At 39.8% G+C, this 17654-nt stretch overlaps 1 protein-coding gene across 4 annotated transcripts in view; it reads left to right on the plus strand.

Moving 5' to 3' along the window:
- Positions 1 to 17172, plus strand: part of evi5l (ecotropic viral integration site 5 like) — a 46104-nt gene extending 28932 nt beyond the window's left edge. For all 4 annotated transcript variants that reach the window (XM_086296203.1, XM_086296202.1, XM_086296201.1 and 1 more), the window contains 7 exons: positions 3450 to 3566; positions 4962 to 5102; positions 5196 to 5372; positions 5786 to 5932; positions 6552 to 6647; positions 6793 to 6888; positions 13066 to 17172. In XM_086296203.1, the coding sequence (XP_086152329.1) occupies positions 3450 to 3566; positions 4962 to 5102; positions 5196 to 5372; positions 5786 to 5932; positions 6552 to 6647; positions 6793 to 6888; positions 13066 to 13383 (1092 nt within the window). In that variant the 3' untranslated portion in view covers positions 13384 to 17172. The remainder of the gene's footprint in view (positions 1 to 3449; positions 3567 to 4961; positions 5103 to 5195; positions 5373 to 5785; positions 5933 to 6551; positions 6648 to 6792; positions 6889 to 13065) is intronic.
- The last annotated feature ends 482 nt before the right edge of the window (positions 17173 to 17654 follow it).

Genomic DNA, 17654 nt, shown 5'->3' on the forward strand with positions numbered 1-17654 from the left:
ACGTTTAAGTGATTTCACTAGAATGCAACACAATTTGATCAGATTTCAATGTCAGTATATCAAAAGGTTTACAACTTTGTCAAGTAACCGAATATATCAAAGTTCACTTTGTTGTCAAAGACACACACACACTCTAGTATGATTGTTAGTATGAGCCAGTCATAGACTGTATATGGAAAAAGGACAAAGCCACTATAGCATCATTTGTGAAGCGCCAAAGTTGCCCATCTGGCTGGCGCCATGTTGGCCAATTGTGGAAAAATTTGGATTGGGAATCTTCCTGGTGACTGATTTCTTAGTCAATTAAACATGGGGTAAAAAATCTGACTAACCGACTAGTCTAAAACCAAGAAACACTCAGATATTAAGTAAATTTGAGAACCGTTTAATGCCAAAAACTAATAACAAAGGCTTTTTAAACACTTAATCAACTTCTTCAACAATGAATCATTCCACTTAACTAGATTAGTCATCTAGTCGACTAGTCGCACACATCCCTAATTTGGATGAGAGAGTGGTGCGCAAACTTGTCAGCTAACTCACGCAAGTTAAATAAAATATAAGTAAAATATATGTATAATTACAAATATACAATTGTTCCAATACTAACACAGTGGGGAGGTTAAGCTCAGTGAATTAGCAGGAAGCGATTAGCTGAAGCTGGATTGGTACCCGTCAGTCAGTCTTTGCGGCGATGTTTTCAGTTTTCAAACTCAAACGTTGCAGCTTGGTATGAACAGACTGTCAGACTGACTCATAGTAATGGCTCGTTTAAGTTATCCCATGGTGGGAGTGATGTACTAATGCTATATTTTATACAAGCTTGTGGAAAACGGATAAAAAAAACAAACAATTGGGGCCGACTGCGCCTCTCAAATATGGTCAGACTGGTCAGACTAGCGTTGATTTGTTTCCGATATGTTCTTTATGCTGCTTTGATAACAAAGTAGTGAGTCACGCATTTGTATTTTCTCACAAACCTTCAAAGAAAATCGGTGATTAACCCGTGAGCTAACCCCGCAAAGGTGCAAAGCTCAGCACCCAAAAATGAAACCGTTCAAGTTCTGTTTTAGCAAGATGTTTACATACAGATGAGGCACAAAGACTTCTACAGTTTTCACACCATGGAGGTGAGGTGAGGTTTATGAGGTGAAATCTAGTTAGTCTAGCTCTGGAGGAGAGCCAAATAATGTGGAACCTATCACTGTCTAAAAAATACTGTTGGACGCCAGTGAAGCCAGTCTGACTGTTACGGGTGCCATTCAACAAGCTTTTAGTAATGGAAATATAGTTACTCCCAAAGGACAGAACAAAAAGAGATGTGAGCCCCAGCTAAAACAAACAAAGAGGAAGAAGACCATGAACCAATCACACAATGGGCCATCGAATACAGGCTTCTCACTCAAACTAGTCCTGGAAAACTAGAAGAACAGAAACCAAACTGAAAACAGTAGTTCCAGGAGCTCCCGACTCAACCTGTACAGAATAAACAAAGCTATGAAAGCAACAGATTGGTAAAGCTTGTGCTGATGGAGATCTGGTGGGATCCAAGACGCCAATGGCCGACCCTCCTGCTCCACTTTCTCCGGGTTTATATTCATGCAGCAAGCCATCAGCAGCCAACACTAACAATAAATCTGCAAAGAAAGAGGGCGCAGGTTAATCAGGGTGACAATAAAAAACTGGACCAACAGGCTGAGGTCGCACGTAACACTGATGGCGGCTGTAAAGGTTGCACGTGTACATTTTACAGAGCAGCTGTTTGTTGTTTTGAGTTGTTGTACGTGTGATACACAGCCTGATTGAAAGTAATAGTGTGACTATGATTAAATGTTGAAACTTGTTTTGTTAATGTAGCATAGATTATTAAAACGTGGTTTCAGTTAAACACTGAAGGAAAAGCTAATCAAACTGTATTTGGTGCATAGTACTGTAAAGTTAAAAGAAGTGATCCTACATTATAGGATGACTGATTTTTGTTTTTAATTCATTCAAGTTCTGTGAGTCACATGATATTGGAATTATTATACAAATTAGAGTTGGTTGTAATTTAACATGTAATTCATGTATGAACTGTTTTTGCCTCCCAAAACAGTATAAATAACATATTTTAATATTATTTATTTATTTATTTTTACATATAATATTGTTCAAGGAAAAATATGAAAACTGACTTTCCAAACATTTTTATATGTACGAGAGACTCTGCTTCTCTACTGTGAATTTCTAGTAAATATGATGTTTAGTATAGTATTTAGTATTTAACGCCACATTGGGTTTAACAGAGAACACCCACGTTTGCTTTTCCACATGAGTAAATGTATGCATGTCAGTTTCTGTATGTTCCGCAACCGCTTTACTGACTTACTCAAAAAAAAAAAAAGTTTTGTGGTCTTTGCCAGTGCTGTTAACCAAAGCTTTGCTCTTAATATTTATAGGTTCAACTCACACCTACCTGTGGGAAGGTGGTGTGAAGAGCAACAGCACGATGTGAAGGGAGCAGATGGTTCACTAAAATTATAATTTGCTTTGCTTTAAAAGAAAAACTCCAGTCACTGATTTTTCTCTAAATGATGTCATTGTTACGTGTGCGTCTATTCCAGCTCAGATTGCTGGTACCCATCACCCACCAGGGTTCACACACCTCCAGACACTCTCAATCTTCTTTGATAACCAAGACTGAGAAGCCAAAAATGACAAATCACGAATCTTGCAGTCACGCTATGTACTTGCCCGATTTCAAGCGTTTGTAATTTGCCTCATTGGAAAGTATTTTTCCACTCAGCTCTCTCTTTTTTTTTTTTTTTTTTTTTCTTTGCTGCTTTCATATTCATAGCTTTGCAGTTTCCCCTTGATGTGGTGACATGTTAGTGTACAGTAGCATGCTGACATCACAGACAGCGGGACACAAGTGCACCTTCATGGCAGCTAAATTTAGGTTGTCGGCTGTTTTGAAGGTTGTACACAGACATTTCTAGGCGTAGGTAACATATTTGGATTTTACTCGCTCACTAGTTGCAGTTGAGAATGGATGCTTTTGGTTTATTTTTTAGAAAAGTGTAAGTCTAACGCTGCTGCTGGGAATCACGTCCATTTATTCCCCCACAAATAGCTCGTTGAAAGGTCATGTTTCCATCTCTCTGTGGAATTCCTTGTCTCCCGTTTCTTCTTTTTTCAGGAAACTAAATGTAAAAAAAAAAGAAAGACAGATACATAACACTACCTTGAGTTTTCACCCCTTGCAAGATTGTGGTAATCTTAGCTGAACTGTTAAACTGGTCTGCAAATGAGAGTGAAATGGAAGCCAAGCTCTGTTCAAAAACCTAATTGTCTCATCAATAAATAAATATCAGTATACAAATACCAGGTAGAAAAGGCTGCTCAACTAAAACTAAAATAAATAAAAGTTGACCTACATTATATCTTTAACACTAGGATGTTTGTTTCAGTACACAGAGCAGTTTGTGAGCAATCTGCAGACCGAGCTGGAGCAGTCGAGGCTCCGCGAGGCCGAACTGCTTGGAGCTCTGAAGGAAATGCAAGACAAGGTGCTCGATCTGGAAAAGGTGAGCTCACAAACATGCCTTTTTTTTTTCTTTTTCTTTTTTTTGAAACTGTGTGAAAGAGAATAGTGTGAACAGCAAGCAGACAGAAGGCGTGTGATTCTGTGAATGTGGTAAAGTCTGTCTGACCGTTAACCAACCTGTCTAACGTTTAATCCAAACACTCAAACAAATGACAGACGCGTTCCATTTCTCAAGCTTTCATTTTCACTTGATGAGGTGTTGGAACACAAACGCTCTGCTGCTTCCCGATGAAGATTTTACTGAAAATTAACTCAAAACTGGACAAACCTTTTGTTTGCTTATACAGCGTCTCAAAGATTGACAAACCTGCTGGTTTGTAGTCAGGAGGTAAACATGCTAATGTTTTTATTAGTGGGTTGTTGCACCACTTTGGTTAGGAGTGAAACAACCTCACAACTGTCTGATGTCTGAACAAAATTTCATATATCAGATAGTTGTATTAATCTATTCCTGTCCCTCTCATACTACATTTAATAAGTCTGTCGACTCCTGGTCGTCAGGATACAGATGCCGCTGATTAGGCATGGTCACATTTAGCAAATGTAATATCTGATCAAAACTGAGGTTTTCATTCAGCAGCGTCACAAAGCAGGTCAGTTGCTACATCGGCCCCCTCGTCACCAATTTCAAATTATCTGCTAAAAAACTTGATTCTGTTTTTGACCAGCATTTGAACGCTTGGTGAGCTAAAGCTGTTTTTCTTATCTAGGAAAAACAACATTTCCTGTAAGTCAATAATTTGAAACTAAACTCCTATGCTTTCCCATGTCTAGATTATTTTATCTCCCATGAATGTGCACCCCTCAGTCTCCTCTGGTCCATCTTCATTTCAGCCAGAAGTTCTCACCACTGCTCACACATCAGCTCTATCATTGCTTTCTTTTAGTCCTGTAAGATTTAGAATTTTAAAATTAGATTACCTACATGCAAAGCCTCATGTGACCAGGCTCGTGTTTAGATATAGCAGATCTGCTGAGACCTTACTCTAGCAGTCAGCTTCTCTTATCATCTGATCAGGGCCCATTTCAGCTGTGGTTCACACCACTGTTTGTATATATTATATATTATATATTAAGATGCATACAATTCTTTAATGTGTGGTTTCTATTCAAGTGTTACAAAAGTAGTTATTGTTAATTATTATTATTATTATTATTATTATTAACAATAACGATAATGATGATAATAATAATAACAATAATGCTGTAGGTACTGTGGTACATTCTGTATTAATCACCAAGGTATATTGTGTTTCACTGAAATCTAATAAGGATTCCCTTCCTCATAAAACCTTTCCCATGTACGTCTTCATATATGCATTAGGCTGCGTGTGTGAATTTGCTAACTTATAACCGTGAAATGTTTACTATCTAGAGGAGCAGTTGCCTGCCAGATGAGAACAACTTGGCGACCCTGCAGGAAGAAGTGAAGCAAATGAAGCTGAGGGAGCTGGAGACGCTGCGCTCATTCAGGGAGATGCAGGAGGCTGTCACTGAGCTGAACCAGCGCTGGCAGGTAAAATGGGAACAGATCTCTCATCTGTTTGGTGGAGTGCATGAGTGCGCATAATGTACCAGCGGCCAGTTACACCTGTCTGCTCTTTCGCAGCATCATATGTCCCGTAGCAGCAGCACTGGTGGTGGGGGCGGGCACTGGAAGGAATCGCCGAAGAAGAACGCCATGAATGAGCTGCAGGACAAACTGATGACGGTTAGGCTGAGGGAGGCTCAAGCCCAGGCGGAGCTCCGAGAGGTTAAACTTAAAGCCCTGCAGCTGGAGAGTCAGGTAGGTGCTGTATAACTACATTGTACTGTCACACTGCAGCAGTGGGCTTGTGAGTCCTTCTCTGATGTATGCATGATTGTGAAGCATAAAAGTTGTCATGTTTGTTTATTTTACACATTTATAAGAATGAATATAACTTGCTGAACTAGGGAAATCAGCCCTGTGGTGTTGGGATATTACATTTTGTTTTGCTTTTTCAATTATGAATGTGCATCGTGCCTGACATGCACATAATGAAAATGAAACAAAGTATAACTGAATCAGAACAGATTTTATTGTTTGTTAATTGTTAGACCATAGTGCCACTTGTGAGATGTTTTTGTTTTCATTTATTGGGTTTTGTTGTTGTTGTTGTTGTTTCATAAATATAAGAGCTCTACTCTCACCATCTACCATTTAACCTCTTGTTTTAGAACCAGATCCACAGCAAACTGATCGGACGCAACGAGCAGGAACGCTCTGCCCTGCAGGACCGACTCCAGATGGTGGCCAATCAGAACAAAGCTCTGCAGGCCCAGCTCAACGAGATGAAGAGGAAGCAGGCCGAATCAGACTGCAAGGTCTGGATAGTGAAAGGTGGAAAGAGAGGCAGAGGAGCAGATTTAACAGAAAAGAGCAGAGTGACGTGGAGAGCAGCATTTTCTTATTATTATCGCCTCTGTCAGTGCGCCCCAGGGTGGCTGTGGCTACAATGTAGCTTGCCATCACCAGTGTGTGAATGTGTGAATGACTGGATATGTAAAGCGCTCTGGGGTCCTTAGGGACTAGTAAAGCGCTATATAAATACAGGCCATTTACCATTTTACCATTTAAGAATTATTAATAGGAAACTAAAATCTGTAATAGAAAAAGAAACCTTTTGACTGAAGACAAAAAAAAAAGATGCCTGGAACAGAGAAGATAAAAAGATAAATGAGAAATGTTGAAAAATGGTCAGAGCATAAATTCTGGGGTTCACATCCTGAAAAAGATCAACAGATGTAATAGAGGAAGTCTAGAATGAAAGATGAATGACACAGCAGGATGTAGAGACAATTTATTGTTCTTTACTATCTCTAATTGAAATCCATTAAAAGGTTGTCATTATAAAGGCTCACTTATTACCCAGAAAATATTGTTTAACTTTTTTTTTTTTTTCTTCCTGTCAATGTGCTTCCTTCCTCCCTGTGATGCGTGTAGAGTAAAGAGGAGGTGATGGCAGTGCGACTGAGGGAAGCTGACAGTATGGCTGCGATGGCTGAACTCAGGCAGAAGATCGCTGAACTTGAGATTCAGGTGTGTGTGCTCGTGTACTTCAGTGTCTGTCTGAGTGCATCCTTGAATAAACATTTGGATCTGTGGTCTTAGCCAGTTAAGTGATCAATGTATTAATCAAAGTGAATTCAGCTTTAACCTTGTGTGTCTGAAATTTGATTTTTAGAAGGAGGAAGGGCTGATCCAGGGCCAGCTGAACCATTCTGACTCCAGACAGTACATCAACCAGCTCCGGGACCAGATTGCCGAGCTCAAGAACGAGGTGAGGCAACCTTCTCCACATAGTCACAGACGAGCAGGCTCACATATTCAAGTCAGCCACTTGTCTGAAATGCTGGGTGCAAACAAAAAAACACCCTATTCGTAGGGTTTTATACTAAAACACAGCAAACCTGTAGCTGTTAAAACTACATACCAATGCAGTATTCACCATGGAAACATGAAACAATAGAAACATTTTTCAAAGCTGCCTGATTTTTTTGTTGTTGTTTTTTTCCACTCCAAATGATTAATTAATTGAATATTTGTCAGAATAATGAGTAGTTTAAACCATTTCATGCTTTGCTATACTGGGAAGAAAAAAAGGAAACAAGTTACGGCAGTTAAAAACATGTAGTGATATTTTAATCCCACTGATGTAAATGTCAGTTCATGGAAGCAGATGTTAGAAGTGGTTACCTGATAAAGATCTTAGACTTAGACTTAGAGAAGCAATTGTCCCTGCCCATCAGTCTGGGGTGGGTTACATCCATTTCCAAAAAAGCTGTCAGTCATTCTACTGTGAGAAATATTATTTACAAGTGGAAAGCATTTATGAGAGTGGCCAGTCTTCCCTAGAGTGGACATCCCAACAAATTCACTTCAAGGTCCGACCGTGCAATGTTCAGACAAATTACAAGAAACCTGAGATACATCTCTTACTCTACAGGCCTCAGTGATCATGTTAAATGTCAACAGTCATGACAGTACAGTTAGAAAAAGACTGAACGAGTACGGCTTGTTTGGAAGGACTACCAGGAGAAACCCTCTTCTCTCTAAAAGGAACATGCCAACATGGCTTAGGTTTAAAATGTTGCTTCAGAGCAAACAAGACTCCTGGAACAATGACATTAGGACAGTCAAGACCAAAGTGGTGGTGTTTTGTCATAATGCACAGCACCACGTTAGGTCAAAACCTAATATCAGCACATATCATATGCATATCAGCACAAACACCTCATACAGACTGTCAAACGTGATAATGGTGGAGGGGCAATTTGCGTTTGTTTTGCAGCCACAGGATGTGGGAACTTTGCAATCACTGAGTCACATGTGAACATCCCTGTATACCAAAGTATTCTAGAGTCAAATGCGAGCCCATTTGTCCATGTTTCCACTGAAGTTTCCACCCAAATTTGGTCATCCAATGGGTCGGTGATCCGAAGCACAGAACATCTAGAAAATCTACAACAAGAAGGCTGAAAAGAAAAGAATCAAAGTGTTTCAATGAGGTCAAAGTCCAGAGCTCAAGCCTTGTGAAATGTTGTGGCATGATCTTATCAGAGATGTGCATAAACAAATGCCCACACACCTCAGTGAATTAAGTAATGAGGAGTGGCCAAAATGTTCCACAAAAACAGATAGTTATACAGAAAATGATTGTTTTCTCTGATTTTTCTGATTTTTATCAGAAATATTTTTTGCTTTTTTATCATGGACAAAAACAGGACATCCAGTCCAGATAAGTTTTCAAGACACCATTAAATAGAAAGAAGCAGAGACAGACTGGAAACCTGGCCGGTGGACTTTTTAACCATACTGAACACAATCATGGAGAGTGAGAGGATGCCTGAGGAATGGGGAGGAAGTGTACTCAAACTGGTTTTCATGCCAAGGGTGATGTGCAGAACTGTAGTAACTATGGAGATAGAGTTGAAGAGCCACACCATGAAGGTGTTGGACACAGTTGCTGAAGCTAGGTTAAGAAGAGAGGTGATCATCAGGCATCAGCAGTATGGCTTTTGATGTGATGTTTGCTTCAAGTGTTGATGGAGTAGGTCAGAGAAGATCAGAAGGAGCTTCGCTCAGGGTCTGTGGATCTAGAGCAGGGGTGTCGAACTCTTGGTCCGTATATTGACGTGAAGAAATATCATGCAATTTGACCCTTGAAGTTACTTTTTTGTTAGGGAGGATTTGTTTGTTATTGAGTGCGATGTTAAAATAAGTTCTTTAAAAAGCCAAAGATTATTTAACATGAAGTCAATATGAGCAGAGAGTACAAACGTGTTGAGGGATTGGCTGTGTTAGTTCAGTGTGAGAGTTTTTTGTAAAGAAAACAACTAGCTGTCAAAAACTAATGTTTAAACTTGTGTCTGCATTTTTATTTTGTTAAATACGAACACAATTATAGCAGAAGTGCTGCCGCGTGTCTGACCAGAAGGAGAGTACCAATTTGTTTATTTGGTAGTTCAATGAAAGGTTGTAGTTAGTTAAGAGTGAGGGGGAATTTTTTATTTTTATTTTTTTGTAGTTTTTCTTGTTATACAATATTTTAAATTTTAAAAAACAAAACACTATATTTTCAGAAATATTTGTGGGTGTTTGTTTGGGTTTTTTTGTACTACTTGAACACTAAAGTTCCCTCCAATGAGATGGCAGTGACAGCAGTGGGCCACAGTTCATTTAAGTTTGAGACCCCTGATCTATCAGAATCAGAATCAGAATCAGAAACTTTATTGTCATTGTCATGAGAACAACGAAATTAAGAATGGTCCCCGATCATTGCATCATCCCTAGCAATATCAAAATATAAATAAAACAATAAACTAGAGGAAGAACGTGGTAGAAGGCCAAAAGAGGAACTGTGACACTGCATGAGGAAGTCAAGAGTGACAGAGAAGTAGTGAGGGTGATGAGGTGTGCAGTAAGAGAGGCAAATGGGTTTAAGGTGAGGGTGACAATAGATCATCGAGTGGCTTTGAGATTCTTGTTTTCAATGGTGATGGACAAGCTAACCAATGGGGTCAGGCAGGATTCTCTGTGGACCACGATATTATGATGCTTGCTACGATGTTGACAAAGGAATTCCAGATATATTAGACAAAGGATGGTAGATGTGGTGTTGCTAGGCAGCAGGAAAGGCAGGCAGGAAGTCCTCAGAGGAGCTTCATGGATGTAGTTAAGGAGGACATGCCAGGCGGTTGGTGTGATGCTAGCGTGAGATGGAGGCAGATGATCCCCTGTGGGGGGCAGCTGGGGGGAAAGAAGAAGACAAAGACAGAGTATTGCCAATAATTAAAAACATTTCTAAAGGAATAATCCAAGCTGATGTCTCTTCCACATTTTAGGAACAAAAGCAGCTAAATTACAAGCACTCAGATTACTAAAATTACTTATTTATTTTTGTCAGCATACTAAAAAAATCTCTGGATATTTACCAAGAATTCATTAAATGCATCCATTCATTATTTCATTAACACGTCACTTACTTTAGACTCAGTCACTTGGTCAGTTAGGTAGCTTTGAAAGGATATGACACCATCCTGGATTTCAGCTACTAAGCTGTGATTGGTCGATTATTTCTTCAACAGGAAAAAAAAAATTCAGACCGGTTTGAATCTTGGCCGCGGTTCGATGCTGTGTTGAAACCTGCGAAAGCATTTAAGCCATTTTTTCATTAGCTATTGATACGTATAGATGTGTGATCATTTATTAGGGGTATAAATGAACAATTTGTTTCACTTTTACTGGCTTTTCAAAATGGCGTGTGACACACAGATGCTGTGTGTGTGTGTGTGTGTGTGTGTGTGTGTGTGTGTGTGTGTGTGTGTGTGTGTGTGTGTGTGTGTGTGTGTGTGTGTGTGTGTATAAGATGCTCTGCAGCTTTTGGTAACCACCACAGATGAATCTTGTCATTTATGTACAGTCTCAGAACAGATACCACTTCCACCCCGACACACGCTCAGTTGTTTCAATGTCTTTCTCGTAACAAGAGATCAATTTTCTTCTTAACAGCTGTGTTCTCATTGTTTAGTTCACACTGGACTTTAATTCTGAAAACGGGGGGTCGAAAAGAATACAGAAGCCCTGCTCAATAACTTGTTTTTGGTCTGTTATAGGCTGAGCCCACAGCTCGAGTTCTGCTGATTTTTATGATGTAATTTGACAACATTTAGTGTTATCTTGGGTTCATGAGGATAATCTCCAGCCCTGATTGGAGACAGAAAGTTATCAGTCAGCATACACTTGGGTTTGTTCATTCAGAGAGTGTCTGTGCGTGACTAGGAGGAGGGAGTATGTTTAAACTTCAGAGTGAGGGGGCGTGATGAGACGGCCCTGCCCTTTAGCGCTCCTCTCCTCTTTTCTTCTTGTCACCCCACCACTTTTGATCAAAGCCGTGGTTTTCATAAATGAGACCGAAACTTGCGTGAGTACAGATGAGGAAGCAATGAACCATTTAGAAAAATCTCAGTATAGAGCTGAAAGCGATCATCGTACGATTGAGTCATATTGGCGTTGCTGACACATAATGAGCCATTTTATAAAATGCAGCTGAATTAATTTTACATTTTTACTCGCGCACATTTATTTTGATTCAGGTGGACATTGATTTTTTTTGTGAAAGCAAATACTTTTCCATAGCATTTGGAGACTTAATTGTCTGCCAATTTTGATGTTCCTGTTCATATTGAGAGAGACTGGAGAGAATATAACCTATGAAGCCCGGTACCTTCTTATGTTTCTCTGCTGTAGCGTGAAGAGCTCAGACACAGTCAAAATATTTCCACTGGTTAACCACCGGTTTCCCCCTCCCCCCCACCTGCCCGCCCTGCAGCTAGCTTGAGTTTATGATTGGGGGGAAAACAAAAACCTCTGAGATTTGTCATGAGTCACTGTGGTACATACAAGGCTAACATGCAAAAGGCATGCATGTGAAAAGTGGTGGCATCGCTGCTGCTCACAAGAAGAACTCTGCACTCTGCTAGTTGGACATCAGCCGCGGAGTAGAAACATGCAAACGCGTCCTTTTATGCTTGTACGTTTCCACAAAGCTACTTTTCTTGTCAACTTGAATAAAATTCAAATCGTACCACCACCTTCACCCTAATGACAGGTGCACGCTCAGATTTAGCTGTAAAGATCCCACAGTCCTATTTGCACATCTTTTAATGGTAAGAAAAAAATGCATCAGTGGGTTTCACAGGGTTTAGGGTTTTTTTGGTTTTTGGTTTTTTTAACACCCAACAACCTGTTTAAAAAAATTCCAATCACCTGACATTTAGTGGCTTTGCAAAGACGTGTCAAACGTATTTAAAAGCATTAAAAACCACTAGGCCTCATGCTACAGTAGTGTTCAGTAACATACACTCATTTGTCCTGTTACTTGCAAAATTCTTAACCTTTTGTCAACAGGTATTTAGGAGGAGAACGTTTAAGATAATACTGTTTATTGCACGGACGTACTGATGAAATTTCTATAAAAAGAAGTTTGCAGGCAGATGGGAGAGAGGTTGTTTTTTTTTTTTTTCCCTCTGAAATGTAAATACTGTAAATTATATCACTTCAGGGAATTATCTGGGAAGGGATCGGCTTTTGGGAGATGGACTTTGCACATAAACCTTATTGTTTCATCCAAACTGAAGGCATTTTGCTTTTTTTCTGGCTATCGAGTAAGCAAAAAGTCTTTTATGCTGGAGTAAATGAAAATTGCCACCATAATTAATAAATGGTGCTAATTTTTCCCTGGCTCTGCTTAAAACGTTTTTCTGGGGTATTGAGAAAAAATTTCCTTTTTTAGATTTTCCTTCCTCAAAAACATTTTGACCCTTCTTGTTGACGTAATAAAGTATGAAGGACCCAATTCAAGTAATCAGGTTTTAAGAAACAGCTGTGAGTTTGTTAACCCGGCGCTTAAGGAAACTGAGATAACTGAGTTCTCAGAATTAACTAATGGTAACACACTCTGTTTCTAGGTCAGAAAATCCCAGAACGTTGATTAAATTTGAAGTTAAAGTTTGTTAAATGCGCTTCCTGGAATAAAACCCAGAGGTGCTATAGTTAATGTGCCGTGCCGCTGCCACTAAATGTGTCACGTCTAACCCCAAAAAGAAAACGTGTAAACTAACGGAAGGAAGCTTGAATTCAGGAACTAAAAACAATCTGGATCAGTAATCAGGGTCCACCAAACTGGTCATAAACGTGTTTTTCTACTGTTAAAAATAATCAGCACCAAATACAAATGCTTTTTCCTGTTTTAATAATGCTGCTCTATATACATCTATGTGAGCCAGTTCAGCATGAACATACGGTCTATATTTCAGTGCAATCAGCTTTTTCACAAGATGTTCTAACAACCTGTACTGGCTGGTGATTTTATCCAGATTAGCTGAGGGTGGGGGGGAAATACATCTGAACCACAGCCAGCCTACCTTTGACTAAAATCCTCCTTCTTTGTTCTCAGATCAGGCAGCTGCGAGGACAGAAGGTGACCCCCAGCTCCAGGGTCACCAGTGGAGGGGGAAGTACCAACTACCAGGATCTCTGCCTGGCCAGCCCCGCCTCCGCTGAGGGGGACTTCCTCAGCTCAGATGAGGACCTCCTTCCCAGCCCACTGCCGGCCACCGCCCTTTACCCCAGTCTTTCTGGCCAATGTCACCCGTCTCCACGCCTCGACAGCGAGGGCAGCACGGACAGCGAGGCAGAAGAGCGGGTGCAGACGCATCCGGACCCACAGCAGCTTTATGGCAGCATTGTGTGCGCCGAGGCACTGGATAACTGAGACCTCGGGAGGGTGCTGAGATCCCCTATGATCTGAAGAGACGCTGGAACTGGGATTGTAGTATCCAGTCAAGTCCTCCTCCTCGGCCTCTCCAGTCTTTATCTTTTACTTGATGCAGACATAGTGGCATTGATTGGACCTGTGCTGATCATCACTACCTGTTGTCTCTGCTCCTCGTTACTGTCTCCAACACCTGTTTCCCACACTGTCGCTCCCTGGCAAAGAGCTTACGTACAGCCTCCCTCCTCATCCCCACGTGTAACTGTGCCACAGACTGTCAAAATACACGTCTATCAAAAACATGAACAAATCACATACGAACAAAATGTACCGCTCGCTGCTCAAAATCTACCACTGGACCTGAATCTGTGACTGTGGCCACGAGTGAAAGACGAGTACACACAGAAGGAAAATCCTTCCTCCCTCTAAGCTGACGCACTGTATACTCTGGCCACCCCTATACGACTCTTCTCCCTGATTAGTTCAGAGTTAAATACATCCTTATCCTCCCCTTTCGCCCTCATCCATCTTCACTGCCTTTAAAAGAAACTTCTAGCCGCCACCTGTTCATCTCTGTGTTTTAAAAAGAAAAAAAAAAAAAAGGAAAGACAAAAAGGAAAAAGAAATTTAAGTGGTGATGATTAAACGAAGAAGTGGTCCGGAGCAGGAATACGCACACATCTGTATCAAACTCTACAGGCATATCACGTAAAGGCATTCCTAAATGAACCCTTAGCATACTGAGTACTTGTGCTGCCTGTGTGTGGCCTGCAGAAGGCAAGTGAGTTACACGCACAACCGTTCACGTTCACAGCAACCCACAAAAAGGCAGAAACTCAGTGTTGCCAAATCTTTTTGTTTGGTTTTTTTATGTGTTGTAATTTATTTTGATATTGTTTTTTTTTATATATCTATATGAAACTTGTAGGAGTGTAGACATACTGAAAGAGGCCAAACTTTCTACAACGTCCTTTGTGCCAACTAGAGTCATCTGTCACGGGCTCACTGTGACACACGCCGAGTGCTTCAGAGACAGAAAATGTGCTGCTATGATTTGACTTATTTCCTCCATTATTGTATTTTTTTGTTCTGTTATTTTATTTTATTTTTGTCAGTCTTGTGAGGTTACCATCCAACCTCAAGATTAACTCTATATCAATGTAGATTACTACTTGGAGTAATGTCTAAAAAACTGAATGGTTTAACTTTCTCCCAGAAGCTTTTCAGCTTTTAGCACCAGACTCTGTTGGGAGTACTTCAACATATTGGCAAATGCCTTTATTCCCTGTCAGACTGAGACCGAGATGAGACCACTCTGATATCTGTGTAAAGCTACAACTTGGATGGAGTTGGCTGATTTCATGCACAGCTTTGTTTTTACACTTTTTTGTATGGATTCAAGTAAGACTGCGTAGAGTTTGACGGACACGTTATATTTGCTATTATGGACTAGTTATCAGCAGCTCGGCATACTAAACCAAGTAGCTAAGGCTGTAGCTGCTAATAAACTTTTGAGAGTGCTGAAAGTCAGACTTCTTTATATTTGGACAGCCCTGAGCTTATGCTGTGCTAACCAGTTTCCATTACTTAGCCTTCATATTCAAGACAGAAATGAGAGTGATCAAATGATTCCAGGAAACAAAGTAGATAAACCCAAGTAATCTGGCTCTTATCGCTTTCTGACAGCTAAAAGTGTGGGCCAATGACTGCAGAGGGTTGTTTCCTCGGCAAAGGTCAGTGTCTTCACGACAGGAGAGAGCATGGGTAGAAAAACGTTTAACATATCAAACAACATATTCTATTTAAAAAAATGGCTGTAAAATGAATGGAAACATATGAAATATACTGTGTGACAGGAACATATAGATGATATTTAAAGCTGTACTGGAGTGTGTATAGTTTATCAAACAGGGTGTTATATCTACAGAGCAGTGATCTTTGCTTTTTGCACTACAGAGAAAGACACGCCCAGCTTTGTGGCGCTGAGCCGTGAGAGCTGGTGTGGATTCGTGGAGTCGTGGTGGGATCATTTTTCAACATGTGCATTTCTTCAGAGGGACCTTAAAGATAGTCTTTGTCTTGTGTTTCTTCACTCTATGGACCAACTGTCTCTAAATCCTTTAGAGGCTTTCTGCTTCATAACAAAGCATATTTTATGTAATGCAAATCTAAAAAGAGCAGAGCGTTATTGCCATCCTCTCAGAAATTAAGTAATTGGATCTTCCAGTAATGGCCTTCAAAGAACTAAAGAGGATGTCAGTTTGCCCACCATACTGTTGCAAGTAACAGCTTTTTAGTGGTCACTGATGGTTGTGGCAACTGAAATCTCTACCCTGGAATCACTGCTAAGATATTGTCAAACCAAAATGACCGTTGTACAAGCGTTTCAGTTTTACAAATTTGCATCTGCTCTGTTTAGTATGAGAGTTGGACCCTTGTGTGTGTGGCCTGCAGAAGGCAAGTGAGTTACATGACATGATATTTTGCATCATGTCAGACTAAATTTCATGCAGAAGGTCATAATCATCACGATTTCTGGATATATCGGGCCCCCTCTATAGGGATGCTTTGATTTCAGTGCATTTATGTAATGCAATTAGCCCTTTTTTCATTATGGAAGACATAAAAGGCCGTGCTGTAAATGGGAAAAGAAACTCGATCTATTAGAGGCTTAAAATGCGAGCAACCATGAATAATTAGATTTATCAAGAATCACACAGAGGCTATAATTTTCTCAAATAAATGCACGGAATACCCTCATTTTTATGACTGCTTTTCATGGTTTGAGGTTTAAACTGCACTCTTTTAATACATTATCTTACTGCACATTCAGGAGCAGTGTAATAATATAATTAGCTCCTAAAAATATTGGCTGAAAATTATCATCAATTTCCCTTTTTATTGACGATTTTCTGGACATTTTGTGTCAAGTTTGCACCATATTTTGAGGAAAATCTGTCTATTTACTTTCTTCTTCATTAATGCATTAAACATACTTCAAACTAAACTTAAACCTAACCCACCACTATTAAAACCTTTAGGATTTGAGTACAGTTTGTATTCCAGTCCAAAAGAACCCCAAGAAGAAAACACATCAACTAATTGAAGAAAGCTTGAATTCAGGAACTTTCCATAATTAACCAAAAATATGGATCAGTAAATTAGGGTCCCTCAACACATCTGTAAACAGCTGTTCAGTAACGGTGCTTCTGTTCTCACTTCTGTCTGAATTCAGCTCTTACCTACTGTGATGAAGCATTTTGATATGTTTGTAAATCAGTTTTGAATACGGTTCTAGCCTTCATCCTTCATGTTGGTTTTTTAGAATTCCCATCCGTACTTTGGCTCGTCCCGCTAACAGCATTACACATGATGATGGTGATTAAATGTCATGATGTGCCATAAAAGTAGAGAGATTTACACACTTTGTTGCTTTACGTCACACTGTTACTCCAGATTCATCATCTTAAAACTGGAACATCTGCCACGTTTTCCCTGATTCGAAGCAGAAAAAGAAATAAGAGGAGAAGATTTTTCTCTTGTCAGATGGTGTCAGTCTGGCCTAGAGTTTCTCAGATTTATGTACTGTATGTGGCGACTGTTTGAGATCCACAGCCGCATCATTCATCATCCATCCTCTCTCTTTCTCTCTCTCTCTTGCAGTTCAGCTGATGTTGTCAAATATATTAAATGACAGTAAAAATTATATAAAATTCCAGTATGATGGGGAAAAATGCATTTCAGTGTTCTGTATCCTACGAATGATACAAAATAAACTTTGACATTGCACCTTTGCAACCGCCTGATTTCTCTTTTAAACTTGTCTTAGTCGCTAACGAGAGATGCATTGTCACCGTGCTGCATAGTGTTGCATAACAAATTGATTGTTGCGTGAGGTTAAAACACGTACATGTACTCTCTTTTCTACTAAAGACATGTTTAGTTTAAAGACTAAAAACATGGCAGACTGAGTGAGAGGGAGGCAGGTGGAAAGGTGAACATGCAGAGCAGGACGAGTTTAAATACCTTGTGAAAGTCATACTATGGAAAATAAACAGGAAATGATAATATGATAAAATCACACTCTGTAACAGTCTTCACTGGTCAAATTAGCATAACAGAATAGTTTTGACTCATTCTGGCCTACATCAGTATTACTAAGTCTGAAACTTCTCGATCTGTTCGTGCAAAAATCGAGTGAAATCTTTATTTATAATAACAAGACTGTAAACACAGATGAGCTTTTACATATGGATTAAAATTCAGGGTTG

Source organism: Aulonocara sp. 'chitande type north' Nkhata Bay, linkage group LG6, assembly GCF_057382095.1.
Source record: "Aulonocara sp. 'chitande type north' Nkhata Bay isolate Kocher_YH1m ecotype deep benthic linkage group LG6, A_spYH_male_GT1.1, whole genome shotgun sequence".
NCBI lineage: Eukaryota > Metazoa > Chordata > Actinopteri > Cichliformes > Cichlidae > Aulonocara > Aulonocara sp. 'chitande type north' Nkhata Bay.